The sequence below is a fragment of the Orbicella franksi genome, chromosome 2 (assembly GCF_964199315.1).
Source record: "Orbicella franksi chromosome 2, jaOrbFran1.1, whole genome shotgun sequence".
NCBI lineage: Eukaryota > Metazoa > Cnidaria > Anthozoa > Scleractinia > Merulinidae > Orbicella > Orbicella franksi.
In genome coordinates, this window is record NC_138146.1 from 9,960,976 (window position 1) to 9,981,375 (window position 20,400).

Consider the following 20,400-nt stretch of genomic DNA (forward strand, 5'->3'; position numbering starts at 1 on the left):
TTAAGTGCTCAAATATCACTGCAGACTCCGTGGCACCTAATGAAAGCGCAAATTAATTTAATCAGTCTTTGAGGAGCCTCATTCATATCGGCCAAGTAACCCTGTTTATCTTTAATACTTTTCATTGAAACTCTTCTCAGCCATCAATATCGTTGTGTGTTAATTTTGAATTGTTTTATTGTTAACAACAAAGGTGGCAACAGAAAAAGAAAGTGGTATTTCGTGACTATCTGATACTTAAATTAGTTCTTGTTTATTCGTGATAAGATAGTAAAACAACATCGTTACTGTTCCAGTTCTTCATCACTACATCAGATATCTGACTTTCTTTCATTTGTCTCGAAAAAACAAGCACATCTTCCGTGTGTTTTGGAGAAAACAAGGATTTCATATTACATGCCTTTGCGAGGAAAACAAAAGTGTCAGGTTACAAAGTTGGCGTGAAGAGCTAAATTGTCATGTTACATACATACATACATACATACATACATACGTTTATTTGATAAGTAGGTTTAAAATAAGCAACTGTACAGCTGATGTGAAACTACTACTACTAAATCTAAATAAGAGAAACAGAAATTTACAATACAATTGTCATAAAGCTAAAATAATATATACAATAACGATAAAAAGAGTAATCAAATAATTTTAAAATACCTAAATTCAGGGTTCTTATTATAATTTACAGAGCAATTTCCTTTTGGAAACTGATGTCTCTGACTTAGGTCTTGATCGATTTTATCTTCCTTTTAAAACAAAGAGGGTTTTCAAGCTGTTTGACAGAGTCAGGTTAAAGAGTTCCAGGCGATTGCAGCTCTGTGTTTAAATGAACGACGGCCCTGTTCAGTTCTTGGCCTAGATACAACAACATTTAACGATTTCCTAAGACTATAAGAAGAAGTGTTTTTAACAACTAGACTATTAACATCATCTAAACCTATGCGTTAAATTTAGAATACGAGAACAATAAAAATATTTTAATGGCATCCAATTTGCAATTTATAAGTACTGTTTCATCTTCCATGTCTCTTGGTAGTTTATGGATAAGTCTTGCTGCTCTGAGGTGGATTAGTTCTAGATCTTTCAAATAATCTGTTTGCTGCTTCAACGTATTATTGAATTTAAAATGAACGAAAATCAACTTAAAACACCAGTAGTAATTTGTACGTAATTTTTGGACCTTGAATGAAAATACAACCTTGGAACATACACACTTCTAAGGGGAAAAACCCTAGCAGACTACCAAGGTAGACACAAACCGGAAGTGAACCGACCAGGGGTGAGTACTTATGGGACTACCTTGCCAGAGCTATCACTTGCACTCTGCACTATTTGAGATTGTCTCACTACTTGGCAGTTCTCTTTGCCTCTATCCAAGTGATATTCTTCTTGGCGAGCTCATCTTGCACACTTTGCTTCCAGGATTGCTTTGGGTGGCCTCTTGTTCTGAACCCCTGAGGTTTCCACTCAAGGGCGGAACAGGTGATGTTTAACTCTCAGGCTTTCCTAGCGTATGCCTGATCCATTTCCACTTTCTTCTCTTAATACTTTCTTCTATATGACTTTGTTGTGTCCTTTCCCATAGTTCTTCATTTGAAATGATCTCAGGCCAACGGATATTCAGGATCTTCCTTAAATAGTTGTTGATAAATGTCTGCAATTTCTTGATCAGTAGTTTCATCGATCTCCAGGTTTCCAAACCATACAGAAGGGCAGACTTCACGCTCGTATTGAAAATCCTGAGATTTGTTTGCAATCTAATACATTTTTCCTTCCACACAGGCATAAGCATCGAGAATGTCAATTGCGCTTTTCTTATCCTGGCTGTTATGTCGTCGTCAGTTCCACCAGTTTCATTAATGATGCTTCTCATATATGTGAACTCGGACACTCTTTCAACAGTTTCCCCATTAAGTTCCAATGATTCTTGTTGCCTCATGCCAATTTGCATCTTCTTTGTTTTCTGGATGTTGATTTTGAGCCCTACCTGACCACCAGTCTCTTGTAATCTTTCTCCTTTCACTGCCATATCAGCCAGTCAGTGTGTTAGTATGCAAAGATCGTCAGCATAGTCCAAGTCTTCTAGGCGTTGGGTCAGTGGCCAAGTGCCAGTCCCAAACGTTTACCCTCGTATGCGTTCTTTGACACCCAGTCAAATACCACAAGGAACAGCAATGGCAAAAAAAGGCATCCCTGTCTCACAACAGTCTTGACCTTGATTGGTCAGTCATAGTTTCTCCATGAAGCACTTGGCAATTAAAGCCCTGATACTGAACCTTAAGCATGTTGATGATTTTATTAGGTATACCGTAATGATGAAGAATCTTCCACATAGCCTTCCTATCCAGAGAATCAAAGGCTTTCTCAAAATCCATGAATAACAAGTACAGGTGGGATGACCACTCGATTGTTCTACAATAATCCTCAGTGTGGCAATTTGATCAATGAAAGAATGGTTCTTTCTAAATCCTGCCTGCTCGTCTCTCAGGGCTTCGTCAACAGCTACCTTCATTCAGTTCAGTATGACGTGAGTTAGGACTTCGCTAGGTATTGAGAGCAACATATTATTCCCCTCCAGTTACCAAACAAACTATTAGGTAGCCTTTTTTTTGCCAGCTTTACTAGAAGACCTTTCTTCCAGTTGTCTGGAATCTCTTCTTTCTCCCATACGAAATTTAAAATTCTATGCAGTGCATCCATAGATAGCCCAAGCTCCTTTTGGAACTGTCAACATGGCATTGCGTAACAACATTAATTATTATAAGAGTTTGTATGGGAATATAACTATCATACAAAATAGTTCAAAGTAAGGGAAAAAATAATAAAATCGACTTACCTGTCCAGTTGTTTGAATGTATAAATTGTGTTTTTATGGCGTTAATGGAGGGGTTTCAGTAGGATTTCAGTGGGTTTTTAGGGAGAGGAATACAGAGAAGCTAAAATACACTGAAATCCAAGTGAAACCCCTCAAATGCCATAAAAACACAATTTATACAAACAACAAGACAGGTAAGTCAATTTTATAATTTTTTTCCCTTCTTTTGAACTATTTTGTGCGATAGTTATATTCCCATACAAACTCTTATAATAACGCTGTTACGCAATGTCATGTTGACGGTTCCCAAAGCAGCTTGGGATACCTGTGGTGCTTCCATAGAACAAGGACCTCCCTCCTTCAATGCTTCAGGAGGGATGTTATCCACCCCAGTTGGAGCTTTGGCATTCTTCAGTTAAGTGAGACTAATTTCTCCTCTGGAGATAAACATAGAAACCTAAATTAACCTTTACTTCAACACAATAAGAATCTAAGCTACAAAGCTTGTGGGGTCATGTATATTACATTAGAATACATTAATTAAAACATATACATGGTAAATACTTGTACACCAATCGTGTCATCAGTTACTTGAATCTACCAGTTCACATCAATAGGAGGAAATATCTGTAAGTTGTTTGTCTCTACCTTATTCACTCTGTCCCCGCACCCTTGTGAGATAACTTTAAGAATTCCTAGGAATTCCTAGGAATTTCCTAAGAATTCCTAGGAAAAAATTCCTAGGAATTCCTAGGAATCGAAGGTGTGAATTTTCACGGTAATTCGGACTTGGAATTCCTAGGAATTCCTAGGAATTCCAACTGAAATATACTCACCTTGGAAATTCCTTAAAATTCTAAAAAATTCCTAGGAATTTCTGAGAATAACTTGGAATTTGTAGGATTTTTTGAGAATAGGTTGGAATTTTTTGGAAAATCTGAGAAAAACCGGAAATTTTGTATCATTTGTAGGGCAGACAAAATTTTGATGATTAATGTCCAGCATTAAAATAGCAAATAAAGTCACTGATATCACATCAAACAGGTTTTAAATCAATGGTTTATTACATTGGCTTTCGTGAATTTAAACATAAGAATAATAATATTATCCTGTTTCTTTTTCATTACATCAAGAGTAAAAAGTAAAACTGAAAACAGATATGAAGGTCAAACTTTTACATGTTTGATAAAAAGAGAACTTTTTCAGATAATTTACTTACTATTTTGGTTTACAAATCCAACAATTTTCCATACACAAGATTTTAGCTTAAATTATTGTTATTATGTGGAACAAATCTGGATTTTCTTGAATGTAAGGAATCAATGATAAGAACAAAACTGAAACAATCCTTAAAATTAAAAAAAGACTGAGTTTGGGCAAACTTAGCTGCTGTTCAGTTATTTCTGTTGATTCCACAGCTTCTTTTGTTGCCCTCTAATTAGGGTGTCAACAGCTAGCCTCTTCATGTTCATCTTTGTTGTATGACACCTAAAACAAAATTAAAAAAATACATTACATTGCGATATATATGAGGTACTGTAAGACTGAGATCCAAATATTTATGTGCTCACAGTTTAATACATGCAGCTAATTAAGACCTGACTGTAAGCTGGTTGAAATGTTAAAAGAGAAGACTTGATAATTGTGAAGGTGCTTGTATACTATTGATAAACATGTTACATAAATCTTGTGCCTACAGTAGATTAAATCAAGGTTTTCCTTCTTCTATAAGCGTATCAACAACTCTCGAATTGGAGGATACACTGTATATATATCACGGTTTTTAGCCAAATTTAGACATTAGAAATATTAAAAAAGACACTTAAAACATTAAAGGAACATTTACACTGTAAATAATAGAGTAAACACAAAAGAATATACAGATGGACAAAAATTGAAGATCAACACGGATTGCCATACAGTCAGGCTGAAACACACAGGAGACATCAAACTCATGCACACTGTGGCTGCCTCGTTGGAGTTTTTGTCAAGAACTAATGACTGGGATCAGAGAGAACTGCTATATTTATTTCGTTTGAACAAGTGAGGCGAGAGAAACGACTTGTTCCTCGCAAATCAAATTGTTCAGGCACGCACTCTGGCCAACCTAAATTGTTTCAACTCTGCTTTAGCCAGAATTCATTTCATGCCATGACTGAGTGACCCACTCGTGTATGATTCGTGATGATAAAGTTCATTCAAAAGCTTTTGTCTAAATACAAGAATTTACGTTGTATAATATAAGGTTACTTGAATTCGATTACTCACCAAACAATTCTGTATACGGCTAATCTGCCCTTTGAATTTTTCCCCGTTGAAACATCCACAGGAAGACTTTCTTTTAACTCCAAATCTTCGCCAAGAATAACTTGTTTCTCGTTAATGACACTCACGCTGTTTTCTTCTGATCACAGGACCGCAGCAAAAACCATTTTGATATAATTTTGGAAGTGAAATCTACTAAAACGCACGAGCGATCAACCGTTAACACTGAATTCAAAGATGGGCGCCAAAAGAGAATGAATAACGCGATCTTTGTCACGTTCAGTCACCAGGATAGTCACGTGAAAATTCGCGTGCTGTGATTGGTTCAGTTGATCAGTTGAGGAGAGAATGGAAACTAGAGAAGAAGGAGAGAGAGACTGGCAACGAGGTTGCCAGACCAGTCGCTTTCGATGGCAAGTCTGTTTCCCTTTCCACGCTGTTTTGGTGGTCTTCTGAAAGATGGGTCTTGCTTCAAAAGGAAATAACTACACAAACTTTTTACGAAGAAATCAAGGAGGAAAATGGAACGTACTTTAACTGGTTGATCTGCTCTCGATGGTTGTCAAGATAACAAAGGATCGTGAGGCACTTAAATCAAGTTCACTGCAAAGGTAAGGAATCCAATTTTATAGGGATTTTCTGTTGTGATGAGCTATAATTGTAAATAAATCAAACTAAGCAATGTATTGTGTGCTCTTTAAAAACCCCAAAGGCCGAAATTCACCTAAAAGGTTTCAGATCGACCTGAGGAACCGAGATAAATTCTGCGAAATCAGCTTAAGCTTGTTGTATTAGTCCACCAAATCTATTTTGAGAGCCCACGTGTTTCAACACCCAGTCAGCACAATGCAGCAAGTATAAATTTGCAACGCTTGTCATTTTTCCTTTGAATTATTTATAAGGATTAATATGATATGAGATCTATAGTCTTTTCAATACATCAAGATGTAGGTTTTTTTATTTGCATTGTCATTTATTTATGTCAGTTATTTATTTGTTTCCCACTGACTCATAATCTTTTTGATTCTTTTGATTTTGTTGTATCATGAATTAAAGTGACCGCGAGGACAAGGAAATGCAAGAAACATATTGATGATCCCACTATACCCATACCAAAATCTACAAGATTCGACCGCATAAATTGCTTAAAGCAGTCTTCACAGACCAGTTGACGTCATCTCCCTCTCTTGCATCCCTTTTTCTTGGAGATCATTTCCAGCACATGAACAGAAGACCTCAGAGTTTTCGGCTCACCTGAGTGAGATGGCTGTTGGCAAAAATGTTGTGGATGACTTTGATGGATTATGGAGTGAACCTTTATGCAAGAATTGAAGCTTCACAGAAGCATTTGATGAAACCGAGTTGCCTATACCTGAAAAGACTACAGAAACACCAATTGATGTAATACACAACAACTCAGATTTGTCCACAGACAGTGATTCAGGTAATGATGTTGAAGTTTCTGTTGCGACTCCTCTGAAGAAATTGAGAACTCTGACACTGATGGCCATTCACTGGACTCCCCTGATGAAAGTGAAACTAATGGTTCCCAAGAAAAAACATTAATTTTTCTGCCAAAGAATGTGCCTGTATGGCTATTTTGGCCTTAATTTCAAGACATTGTATGACAATGAGAGGCTGCTAAAGATATCCTTGTTTTAATGAAACTACTGGTAATTTGTCCAGAGAATGTCACAGTACAGTTTTACAAATGTACAGCAAGTGTGTGGAAACTGTGAGCTATTCATTTATGACATCTGTGAGAGATGTCTTCTTTTTCCTAAAGTCATAAAGGATCAAGTCAAAAATTGTTCAACAGTGGGCTGTGATGGGTATGTGCGTGAATCTACAATTATATTAAATATATACATGCATATATATACTTTTGGTTTTATTGAAATTGTAAATAATGTATATTCATTTATGCTGACAGAATTTTTTGCTTAATCTATTTATCAAATCTAAGAGCATCCATTTTTCTATCAGTTAAACTCTGGGTGTTTGATTTAAGGGTCCATACGGACACATATACACTAACAAATCACGTTGGATCTAAAAAGCAATGTTATCAGTGCTATAGTTTTATGTTGAGTTGTCAGACTTAAACTGGAATTAATGTACATTTGTTTGGAAATAATTATCTTGGAGCTTGAGAACAATAAAAAGGTATGGAACTCCAGCGAAATGATAGTGTTGATTTTTACTAATTCACAGAAACTGATTCATGCACTGAGTTCATCTTTAATTTTGACATTTTGAGAAATTTATAGAAATTTCCAACAATATTTCATGTGTTTTAGCTATTCCCAAAAATTCCTAGATATTCCAAACACATTTTTTAAAACAGTCTGGGAAATAATAGGAGTTCCTAGGAATTCCCAATAATTCCTAGTCATACTTTTCACTATTCCCAAATATTCCCAGAAATTCCAAGGTCTTGGATTAAGCATAATTTGTATGGCTTGGAATAACTTGGAATTCCTAGGAATTCCCAATAATTCCCAGTCATACTTCCACTATTCCCAAATATTCCCAGAAATTCCAAGGTCTTGGATAAAGCATAATTTGCATGTCTTGGAATAACTTGGAATTCCTAGGAATTCCTAGGAATTCCTAGGAATTCCCAGACTACTGGGAATTTATTTCGCAGGGGTCAGACAGACAGACAGATTCTATCTGTCACCTTTTCTTAGAATTATTGTAACCGATTGCTTTTTAATTAACCACATGATTCAACCAGATGCATTCTAGAAATTACCTCTAAATCAAAGTGAGCAATTTGTTTTCAAATCACGTCTCGGTCTGATGTCTACATTACATTGAAGATACAACCGCTGCTCAAGTTTACCAAGGCTCAAATGAAAGGAAATTATGGCCACACATTTAACCAGAGTGTTAGAATTAACCAGAGTGAAGAATTGACACAGAAAATCCCTTGAACTTTGCACAGCAAAGGCAACTATGACCAAGTAGATCAAAGGATTTATGGAATACATTTCTTTTCCTCCAAAAAAGAATTCTATGAGATACATTTACACGACTGTTATGTCATGTTTTGACGTTAACTCAGCATGAATTCAAAATGTAAACAGAAGAACAAGCTTAAATTTAGGCCTGTAGGCAATTTCAAAGCTGCCATTGGATTTGTATTCATGAAAATCTTCTCGCTTGCCCAAAGGGAAGTTCACTTTGGTTTGCAGAATTTCATAATTCGGGCTCTTTGTCAATGCTATAAGTTCTGTTTGTTATTTTTAATTTGCTGTAATGTAAATTGTAAATCTTAATTTATAGTGGTCATGCATTCAACTATACAAGCAGTAAGCTAAGTTAGTTTACAGGCATGCCACTGAAACTGTTGCAGCCACATTTAATTCTTTGTTATTTTCTCCGTTTATACGTGCATTCTTTTGTGATCATCGCATTCTTTTCATTTATCTCGCTTTCACGTTATCAATATTCTGTAAGGTTTTTTCACATAATTTTGTTTTGTTTCAGTCCCTTTTGTATGCATCTTTCCAGTTTTTTTGTGCATTTTCATCGCGACACTACTATCATCTCGTTTCATTTACTGCCCTGCCGTTTTCCTTTTATGTGTTCCTTAGCTTCCTAGTCATACAATGTTTGTAAGTATCGTCTACCTTCGGCTCGTTATTTCTGTTTCTTTTATTGTATTTGTCTATAACTTGTAATTTATTTTGTTTGTAGCAACCGCTCCCTTTTCATCGCTTTCTTTGTACTCTATCGTTAAATTGCACATTTCGTCTTATCGATTAAAGCCAAGTAGCATGTTGAACATTGACCACAATGAGGAGACATATTTCAACTAAACATAACATATAGTTAGGGACTCGGCATATGTCATAAAATAAATTTCCGTGGGATTTTTATGGTGAAAGCAAACCACCTACCTAGATGTGTTAAGGGAAACCTGAGGAACACAAAAAATGTTGTCGGCAATTGTGTAACCTGCACTGGCGGCTGCTACGGGGGTCTATTTTTAGACCTATATGGCTTAACATGGAATTGAGGCTCAAATATAAAATGGAGTGTAAATACAATTAACTACAATAGATTTCCACAAAAATATCACAAATCTTTAATACCATCTATTTAATGCATATCCATAGACTTAACTACTAAATACTGATCACATGATCAAAACTGCCCAAAAGCGAGGCTGTTCATTTGTTGTCTTGAAATGAGCTTCAAAGGCATGAATTTTGGTATCAAAATTTGATCAGAGAGTTAAATTTATCAAAGAGAATATTATTTCATGTTTAAAAGCTATATTCAAATCAATAGCTCATTGAAATCAGGAAAAAACAATGATTTTGGTCAGCAGTCATTTTCATCATTTTAGACGTCCGCCATGTTGGATTTACAGACCATCTAGAGCAACATGTTTTGTGGTGTTGAAGAAGATATGGAAACGGATTCTGGTTCAAAAACAAACGAAACTGAGGCCCAAGGATTGGATTTACCTTTATGTATAATTTGTCCAACGAAAAAGAAACAAAAATCTACTTGAAAAGCCCGAAGCTCACTAAAAAGTTCCGGTATCAATCAAGGAATGTAGTAAATATGTCAATCTTCAGTACACAGAAGCGTGGAATAAGTTGAGGTTTACTTCTGTCCAAGAGCTCGAGGATAGGCCGGCATCATGGCATAGATCATGTTATAAAGATGCAGTACATGCTGGGATGCTTAAATGAGCAAGAGAAAGGTATGAGAGGCAGCTCAAAGGCCCCAATGGGTCCAGGCGAAAATCACGACCAGATTCATCTGTAGAAATTCCTCAACTAACCTGTTTGAAAATGTCTCCCTACAATAAGAATGGCTGTTTTTTCTGTGATGGCCTACCCGGTTACCATAAGAACCTGCATAATATCAGTACCTTTTCTGCTGGTGAGTTCCTTCGCACTGCCATTGGGATGTCACAGTATGATAAGCTCTCGGCTAAACTCAACACATCAATTGCTCTAGATGATGCTCATTCAATAGATATAAAGTACACAAAAACTGTTGGGCAATTCATGCATCGCACGTTTTATGAAGAGAAACATCCGAATCATCATCTGAGAAGTTGGCTGGTGAGATTGCAGCACAAACAGAATTCCTGACGATGACAGAGATGACCTTGAGGAGTGGAAAAGTGGCAACTATGTCTGAATTACAATATGCTTGTGAAAGCATACTAGAATCTAACAATGTTGAAAATCCAAGGGGTGGATGAAAGGCCTTGAAGAAGTTACTAATTCGAGAGATACCAGAGATAGAGGGTACTTACCATTTACATGGGAAAACCGGAAATTCCAGTTGGAAAATCAAATGGTTCGCGCCATTCCATTTGGGAAGCTTCTGAAAATATGGGCTGTGATTTGAGTTGATGCTATTTTTCTGCTCTTTTAAGTCTCTCTAGCTGATATGGATATACTTTATAGCGATTCCTTCTCTCGCAACGTGGCATTCAACTGTTTAATGTTTTTGCCTGAAATTTCCAACCGGATGGTTTCTGTAAATGGTAAGCACCCAGAGTTTCATGCACCTAAGCGTGTCAATGAGTCCGAATGAGTCAGTATCAAGAAGACAAGAAATCAAGCAATTCAGATGGCTGAGGATCAGAACACAAACATAGACTCCGATATGAAAACTGTGTTTGATGCCACCGCAATAATTAGGAAATCTATCACCAAATGTACTAAGTGGAAGTTTACAGGTTCACTGAAAAACCTGCCTGATAAGAACGTACCAGTAGAGCCTTTTTTTTATTTTTTTATTTTTTATTTTGTTATGCATTGTTACACACACTGGTTACAATACTTATACAGCTACGCTACTTACAAGACTAATAGATATACTTACATTATTTATAATACTTGGTATTCAATATGATTAATTCCGTCACTTACAATACAAAGGCTTACACTACTTATATTACCTACAATGCAGTACATACATTACTTACAATACAACACGATCTCTTACGCTACTAAAAATACAAATGCTTACACTACTTACAGTACAATATGATAACTCAAGTTGCTTAACAATACTAATTAACATTACTTACACTATGATTACTAATGTCACTTGGAATAAAATTCAATTACTAATGCTACTTAAAACTCTTACACCTTGACAAAAAGCATATTTCCATTATTGCATTATGCAGGCCAAGCTATATTGAGGGGGAAAATTGCAAAATCAAGTCAGTGAGCGATGCCCGATTTTCCATTGCATTTGGAGTTTGGTTTGAAGTTCAGAAATACTGGGGTTCTTAGGAAAAATCTTACAGGAATAGACATAGTGTTTCATGAGAAGCAAGAGAAGATCCAGTCTGCACTTTTGGATGGAGGTCAACAAAGCAGAGCTTTTTAGTTTTTATAGATGGATTATACAAGGCCCAAAACATGAGCTTTCTGCTGGAAAGAAATCTGAGGAAGTGTACAATCATGCAATGGCTCTATCCCAGACCACTGTATCGATGTGTTTGACTGAGAGGCAAGTCAAAAACAAGAAGTCCGATGTTGTAAGATCCTCTCGGAAATGCCGCTGCAGTTAGCCATTGGGATAGCTGTACACCAGGCCGTGAGAAGCAAGCAGCTCATAACCATGCTACATGGATTTGGAATGTCAGTGGACTACAACAGGATCCTGAGAGTAGAGGCCCAAATCAAAGCTGGCGTTCTAAAGCGCATAGAACTGAATGGTGGTCTATACATACAGACATACACACACACACACATACATACATACATACACACACACACACACACACACACACACACACACACACACACACATACATACATACATACATACATACATACATACATACATACATAGAGGGCTGATGTGGACCTGCCATAAAATATATACCTAAAAACTAAAATCTAAAATTATTAAAAATACATCCTTAGGATTCAAAAGCTACTAAAGATAATTCCCCATACCCCTTGATGTAGTTTTGGGCAGGCACATCTTTTTTGCAGTCGATAATGTGGATTTTGCAGAGGACACTCCTGATGGCAAGAATACCTTCCATGGCACAGCGATGGCAATTTACCAAAGGCAGGAACCAGGCAATGTAGCACCAGAGCTGACCGTAGATCACCAAGATCAGTGTCGTTGCTCAATCAGACAGCTTCCCGAGTCTGTGACAACCTTGCTAGAATGCCCTGCGCCCCCAAAAAGCCTGTTGGTCCCACCTCCCCACAGTTTGGATTGTGCACTGAAGACCAACTTCCATTGTACATCAAGAAGCAAGATTTCACATGGCTTCTTGGACACAGTTTGACAAGAATGATCACCAATGGAGAAGTTGAAGACAATCAGCCCCCTAGTACCCCAAGTGGTCTGGCTATAACTCCACTATGAGTAGTCCCATGCTGTTGACAAGAGTTGGCACCCCTCCCCTGATCGCTATACCAGCACACAAGTGGCAGACTCTGATTACCATTTTGATGCAAGTACAGAATATTAAGATGACGGTTGTAAGGCAGAACAGGAGGACTGTGATGTCGCTTGACATGGGACTGCATCAACCAGCAAAGAAGTTGCAGATGAGCCGTCAAGATCTTGGGCATATAATACTTCGTCCTGGTTACATATTGTGATGGCCCAACTTTGCACAATCGGTGCATTCATTGAGAATAGCGGTCTGGACATGTGCTGGGTCGAGTCGGATCTCTATGGGCCTTCACTGTGAAGCAAATTCTCGGTGGGAACCACGTGAAGAGAAGAGAAGCGGCGCACACGGTTACATTACAAGCTCTATTCGGCCTCTACCAGGAAGCCTTCTTTGTGAGACACCCAGCTGTGTGCACGATTATCAAGAAGTCGGCTAACCAGTTAAGCAATGCATGTAAAAAAAGGCAACAAACAAGATATTACAGCAAAGCACAAAGAACTGGCACAGACCATCTCTTCAACAGAGCTTGCTGCAAATATCGAGCAATTTGATGCAGATCATGAGGATAGTCCACTGTTCAAGTTCACCTGAAGGTACATGGCAATGGTTATGGAGATGATGGCATTTATCAGAGCCGTGCAGAATGGAGACTGGGATCTCCATTTAGAAGCCCTACAGTCATTTGTGAAGTACTTCTTTGCGTCCGACAAGTTAAACTACGCTCGCATAATTCCTGTTTACTTGGCAGAGATGAAGATAGGAAAAGAGACTGATCCTGAAATCTACAAGGAGTTCCAGAATGGTAACTGGGTGGTGAACAAGAACGAATGTTTTTTGTTACGTGTTTCATTGAAAAGCCCCTTGGGGACGTGGAATAAACGTATGTATGTATGTATGTATGTATGTATATGTATGTAAGGTAGCATCCTGTGCTATTGGCGCTGACCACGCGCTTGAACACATCAACAGATCAGTGAAAGTCTCACATGCATTGATTGGCATCACACTGAATCCTACTGCATGCACGAAGTATTTTTTGATTGCACCTGAGTTCCCTAAGCAAGACTGGCAGAACAAGCCAAGCTGATGGCAGCTACTTCTTCCATTAGACACAGACTAGCCATCACAACCTCACCACTGCTGTCAGCTTACATGAAGAAAGGAACATCCAGCAGCTGACCGCTAGTATTCAGTGCTTCACCAACCCGTTTAAAGTAGAAGGCCCTGATCTGTTCAACCTAGTGAAGAAAGTGCGCATGCCCAAGAAAGTGAAGAAAGGTCTCTGCAATCAAAGTGTCATTGGTAACAAGCTGTGTGGAACATTCGTTAAGGCACCAATAAAGACAGCCAAGAAGAGCATCTGGGATGTGGTGAAGAAGCGCAAGCTCCTAATGTGGAAGATCACTGGGAAAACAGTTAGGGTGGCTACAAAGGATAAAATCATCGAGCTAAAAGAAGATCGATGTCTCTTCACATGGATGATGGTAATCTGCAAGTCCCGTCCTGAGATAGACATCAAAGAGGCAGTGGGAGTGTAAGAGATGCCGAATGTTTCGAATGTTTGTCACCAACGGCAATATGCTGCACTGTTCTGCAAAGAGCTTCTTGATGAGTATTCTAGAGAAGCTGTCAAGTGACAGATCAGTTGAGCAGGCTGAACCCACTGATCAGTTGGCTAATGCGGATGCGCAGATCATGGTTTCCATTGTAGATGGTATGGCTGAGGTACAAACACTTGGAAAACTGGATTGAATCAAGACCTGCTCGGATCTGGCCGATCATCTCACTGTGACGATCTTCAACAAGTACTGAGATGCAGACGAAATTCATCTTATTTTTGATAGGTTTGTCACTCCCGCTGATAATTACCTTGTAACCTTTTTATTTAGATTAGTTATAATCACTCACATTAATAGACACGTTATTCTGCTTTTAGGTATGATGTACCATTGTCTTTAAAGACCGCAACTTGCAAATTTCGTCAGGGGGGCTTGGAACCTATCAGCTACAAGATTACCGACACCACTCAGATTTCCAAGGTATACTATCAACGGTTATTCATCCAAAAACAATGATCCTATTTCTAATGTACTACAAGAATAGGGCCAGATGTAGAGGTAAAGATACTAAAACTAGTACATCCTTCCTTATGCAGCTAACGATGAACAGACTTTTGGCTCATGTGAGCACTAAGGATGAACTGACGCAATATATTGCCAGCAAGACTTTAGAGAAGGGACGTCAGAATGGTTTGCACATGATGGTTGCATGGAGCAGTAAGTGTAGTGCAACACACAAGGATATGGCGTACCTCGATAGCGACCAAGAGGAGGCAGATACTAAAATCCTGCTACACGCAGTAGATGCCACTGCATTCAGAGCCAAGAGTATCAAGATCTTCTCACCGGACACCAATGTGTTTGTACTGGCCCTTAGACATTACCCAGAGCTATGTGCGGACAGTGCCACGGAAATATCCAGCTTTGTCCAATTGTCCGTGCTCTAGGAACAGCTAGAACGGCAGCACTACCTGGCTTTCATGCCTGGAGCGGAGCTGATATCACTGGAAACTTTGCATTTAAAGGGAAGCTGGAATGCTGGAAAGCGTTTCTTGAAGCTGATGAAGAGTGTGTCACAGCATTTGCAGATCTCGGCTCTACCATCCTTCCCACAGTGGGCATGTTCTATGCAATAGAGAAGCTAGTGTGTCAACTTTACCTGGGCAAGACTAAGATATCCAGTTTGAAAGATCTGAGGTGGCTCCTTTTTCGAAGAAAACAGGCCAAATCAGAACAACTACTGCCTGTACAAGCTGCTCTCCAAGAGGCCATTAAGCGAGCGTATTACCAAGCCATGATCTGGGCCAATGACAAAGTCCCTAATCCAGACCTTCCATTGCCAGATAGCTATGGATGGAAAAAGGACAAAGGTTATTATAAATTAACAGTTGATATAGTAATAAACTCTCAAGTTCAACACTATAGATCAAGACAACTTTAAAACATTGCCTTATTCTTTTATATTTCAGACAAATGGTTGCTGGTGATGACAAGACTGCAGCCAGTACCCAACGCTGTTCTTTATCTTGTCAAGTGTGGCTGTGGGAAGGAAAAATGCGGAAACAACAGGTGCAGCTGTTGAAGGGCTGGTCTCACTTGCACAGATCTATGCAGCTGCAGCAACAACGAGACAGGACAAGCGTATGACAATGTCGATATGACTGAGAATGATAGCTGTGATGATGAAACATTGGATGAGCAGGACGCTGACAGTGAGGAGGACAAGGATGATGAATGATTCTTACCTGACATCCATGTTTTATAGACCGCAATGCATTATGGGATCAGCTGTGCTATTTTTAAAGCAGTGATCATCACCAATAGCCTGCGAACGCAGAAGTATTTCCGACTGTCACTTGGTTCCGCTGAAAAATAACGTCTGCGAACCGGAGCCAGGAAACGATTTCTGTGACATAATGACTTTTGTTCCTCCTTGGCCAATCAGATTCCATGATAGAATGAAACTCGAGTGTTCCTCACAGCGAATACCTTGCGCAGTAGTTCTGGGGTTATTTGAGCTAAACTGTGAATGGCTTAGAATTCCTACGTCACAGAAATCGTTTTCTGGCTGGGGTTCGCAGACATTATTTTTCGGCGGAACCAAGTGACAGCCGGAAATACATCTGCATTCGCAGGCTACATCACCAAAGGCCTGACTAGGTTTTGGGTAGTAATAATTATATTTACCTGTAAACCTGCTATGGTTAACATGACACCCTTGGAGAGACCTTAATTATAGCTAACATATTGCTTAGCTAAGGCCTCAGGTCTAAACATTGATTAATTCCATTTGGTTTGACAACAGTGCAACACTAGTGCGGCAATGGTTCTAAATGCCAAATTGGTTAGGTCTCCATAATCTAGTTGTATTTCTTCTTTGCACTGAAAGCGCCAATTTTCGGAAAGTAATTTGGTTCGGCACGACATTGGCTCAACGCTTAGACGAGGCCTAACAAGTGCAGGCGAGCTCAGCCTCACTTCCATGTCATCTTAAGTGAACAAAACATATTCAAATGTAGTTGAATTTATGTAGACAATATATATTATCATGTTGTTCACTTGTAGTCATTTTTCTGAAAAACTCCAGAAAAAGAAGTATGCTTTTGATGCTTATTTGAAAACAACAAACTACCAGCCTCACTTTCGTGCAGAGTTGATCACGTGATCAGTATTTAGTACTTAAGTCTATGGATATGTATAAGATAGACTATATTAAAGATTTCTAGTATTTTTGTGGAAATTTATTGTAGTTTAATTGTAGTTACACTCCATTTTATATTCGAGCCTTGATTCCATGTTAAGCCATATAGGTCTGTAAATAGACCCCCCATAGTGGCCACTTGTGCAGGTTACAAAATTGCCGACAACATTGTTTCTGGTCCTTAGGGTCCCCCTGACGCATCCAGGTAGGTGGTTTGCTTTCACCATAAAAATACCACGGGATTACATATGCTCCCTGACTAATAGTTAAAAATCCCAACTGGCAGGAGGCAGACCAGTTGGCTATATATTTACAAAGTCCTGTTAATGAACTCAGACCACAGTGGACCCGAACAACATAATCATTTACATTCATTTAAAATACTGTTATTCACTAGGCCGATTTAAACTAACTGAACATTCTTTCTGGTGTTTTTTTGACGGACCAATTAACATTCTCTAGTTAAATGTGACTTTTGTTTCCATTAATTCATTTAACCCGCTAACCAGGTAATTAAAATTCCAAAACCATGCACCTTTCAGAAATCACCGAGAGAGGAAGCGCTTTTAATGACTTTGCTAACCAATTCTGTTTGAAACCCTTTTGCATGCTAATTTCGTTCAAAAATGGTGGAAAGAGAACTACAGACTATCTAGATGTACGCGTGAATATGTCGTCCAAGTGGCTAGTCCAGATTTGGATTTCTTTTTTGCCATGAAAACAAACGTCATCAAAAATGCGACCAAATGAGATTGACACAATCTGGACACCATAGGGTGAGAGATCAGGTCGATTCATCTGTTTTCAAACTACAATAGTATGTCTGTCAGGGTTTAAATAAAGAAGGGAAATGTGAAGTTCTCATTAGCGGCTTATTTATTTCTTGCCTTAACTGTGTCTGTAAGAGAGACCAAAAAGTTCCCGAGTTAGTGGCTTTAATATCCTGCAAATTGTAAATTTGTGACAAAAGAAGCCAGGAAAGTGCTCAAATATTGCTGCAGACTCCATGGCACCTAAGGAAAGGGCAAATTAATTTAATCAGTCTTTGAGGAGACTCATTCATCGATGCAGGATAATATCGGCCAAGTAGCGCTGTTTACCTTCAATACTTCTCATTGAAACACTTCCCAGTGGTATCAATCAATATTGTGTATTAATTTTGAATTGTTTTATTGTTAACAACAAAGGTGGCAACAGAAAAAGAGACAAAAAAAATCATTTCTCTTCCATTTCTTCGTCAGATATGTAACTTTCTTTCATTTATCCCCCAAAACAAGCTCATCTTCGGTGTGTTTTAGAGAAAACAAGAGTTTCATGTTACATACCTTTGTGAGGAAAACAAAAGTATCAAGTTACAAAGTTGGCATGAAGAGCTAAATTGTCACGTTTGTTCAACTTATTATTGAATTTAAAATGAATGAAAATCATAAAACATCAGAGTAAAATTTAAAAGCTGTTGTGACAAACAGTAATTGTACGTAATTTTCGGACCTTGAAACGTACTCATTGCTAAGGGGAAATAAGCCCTAGCAGACTACCAAGGTAGTTGCAAACCGGAAGTGAACCAAGCAGGGGTGGGTACTCATGGGACTTACTAAAGTGCCAGAGCTATCAATTGCAGTCTGCACAATCTGAGATTGTCTCACTAGTTTGTCATAGCATATTGTTTTGAGTGAAAGTTTGAACACTTACATACATAAATTATTAAACGTGTGGTTCTGTTTCAAATATGCTTCAGATTCAGTGAGACTCTTGATGCAAGAGCAGTACATTGATGAGCTAGTGTTCAAGTGCCTAACATTGGAGTATGATCTGGGAAGTGCAGTGAATCGACTGATAACACAGCCAGGACAGTTTGCTGGTATTTATCAATAAAGTTATAACCATACTCAGGTCTAATGCATTAGTATTAGACCTGAGTACCAGTGGTTTTGTTTCAATGATCACCAGCATCCATGCATCAGGAATTTTTATTCCACTGACTCTTTGTGTTCATTGATAAGTCTCCTGTGGAGAGCCTCTTTGACCCTACTACATGACTTGTAGTATATACCAGTGAGGTCACAATCATTTCACTATTTGGAATATGCCGGTTGAGTTTATTGACAGTGACATGCAGTCACACTCACTGGTACACCTATAGAGTATGAGAAAAGCACTCAAAATATATGAAACATTGAATTTGTTTGTATGTACGGTCTTTTCCACCCATAAGTGGAGAGATCACATGGTGGTACTCATCAATGCAAAATTACACTGACTGTGTCATTGAAAATGGGGGATTAAGTCAGTCACTGGGGGAAACATCACTTTCAACAAGTTTAGATAACCAGAAGAACATCTAAGGGAGCATGCAGCCACTTTCAATGCTGTCAGTGTGAAAGTAATAGTCATTGATTTGGGGGAAAACAGCTGAGTGAAAAACTATTGGGAACTGTAATCAGCCCATAGCTTATGGTGATTGATATTATATTAATAATAATTAACAATGAGACCCATAGCCCTTGTGGGCTACGGGTTAATAGCCAATGCGAAGCCGAATGGGCTATCGACCCATGGCCCTTAAGGGCGAAGGGTCTTATAATTGTTTTACTATCACCCAACTAGTCAGACAGAAAAGGCAATAATAAAGTTAGCAAATGCAAGTTAAAGAAATATTTATTAGGGAATAAAACGAAAGAAAGCGTCATGCTTGGTTGCGCCAATTTCGTTACTCAAGGACTATTACTAATAGTCCTCTAGTAGCATAGCCAATCAAAATGCAGGATTTGCATTAGTCCACTAGTTGGGTGATACTAATGTGAAATTATTCTCACATTTTGATTGGTTCTTACTTTAATGATCTATTGGAGGACAGACACATAGATGACGTCATTATAAGTATTTTTCGGTTTCATCGTGATATAAACAAAAAGATTCCATGTTGCTGCATGTGTGTCTGTTCAGTAATAGATCACAGAAGAGGTCAAAATGTGGTAAGAACATCAGTGACACACTCGCCTAACAGCTAGCTTGTGTGCTGCTTTATTGTTCATACCACATTGTGACATCATGTGTGATCTACTACTGAACAGATGCACAGCAACATGGAATCTTTTTTGTTAAATAAGTAGATCGCAGTGCATTCAAGTACAAATTGATGGTGGTAAACCATGGTGGTGCCATTGCACCACCGCAGGCCTTACACATTTCATCTTCTAGATTTTTGTTCTTTATGAAAGTTATCATACTACTGTCTGAGGTGTAACATTATACCACCAACCTCTTTTGTAGTTACTCCTAAGTCAAAAAGACCAGGTATTGTGAGAAAAAGAAAACTCGAGACAGCACTCTCCCCAGCAAGGAACAAACAGTCTTCAGGTAGAAATAACTAATGCATATTAATAATTAAAATAAGTTTCAATATTTATGAATCTAACTCTCGATCAGGGATATTTGCTGGAAAAACCAATTAATATTAATTCCAACTGATGTCATGAAGCAAAAATTAAAGAGGTTAAATACATAATTTTTTTATGTATGAATTCAAAGTAGCTCAAACAATCATCCATGTAAATTTGTCATTAATGATTTAAAACTCAGTGAAAAGTCAAGGAAGAGTTCTAGCTGGCCAGATGTTGCATTTTGATGCATGACTCTTGACTGGTGA

General features: G+C 38.2%; 2 protein-coding genes and 1 pseudogene across 2 annotated transcripts in view; all 3 read left to right on the forward strand.

The window, feature by feature from the left end:
• Positions 1 to 20,400, forward strand: part of LOC145479984 (uncharacterized) — a 38,698-nt gene that overhangs the window by 8,721 nt on the left and 9,577 nt on the right. The window contains exons 4-5 of the mRNA XM_081458474.1: positions 18,490 to 18,612; positions 20,025 to 20,111. Coding sequence (XP_081314600.1) covers positions 18,490 to 18,612; positions 20,025 to 20,111 — 210 coding nt within the window. The remainder of the gene's footprint in view (positions 1 to 18,489; positions 18,613 to 20,024; positions 20,112 to 20,400) is intronic.
• Positions 9,775 to 18,503, forward strand: LOC145480034 (uncharacterized). Its single transcript, XM_081458529.1, has 2 exons — positions 9,775 to 15,420; positions 15,520 to 18,503. Exons 1-2 carry the CDS (start codon positions 14,943 to 14,945, stop codon positions 15,630 to 15,632), a joined length of 591 nt encoding a protein of 196 aa, XP_081314655.1. The 5' UTR covers positions 9,775 to 14,942; the 3' UTR covers positions 15,633 to 18,503.
• LOC145480026 (uncharacterized) lies at positions 9,781 to 10,442 on the forward strand (annotated as a pseudogene).

Excerpts from the sequence above, each read along its gene's own strand:
- LOC145480034 (XM_081458529.1), top strand. The coding sequence starts at position 14,943 with ATGTGCGGACAGTGCCACGGAAATATCCAGCTTTGTCCAATTGTCCGT. Across the intron at positions 15,421-15,519 it reads TGGATGGAAAAAGGACAAAG|ACAAATGGTTGCTGGTGATG; the intron begins GTTATTATAAAT and ends TTTATATTTCAG.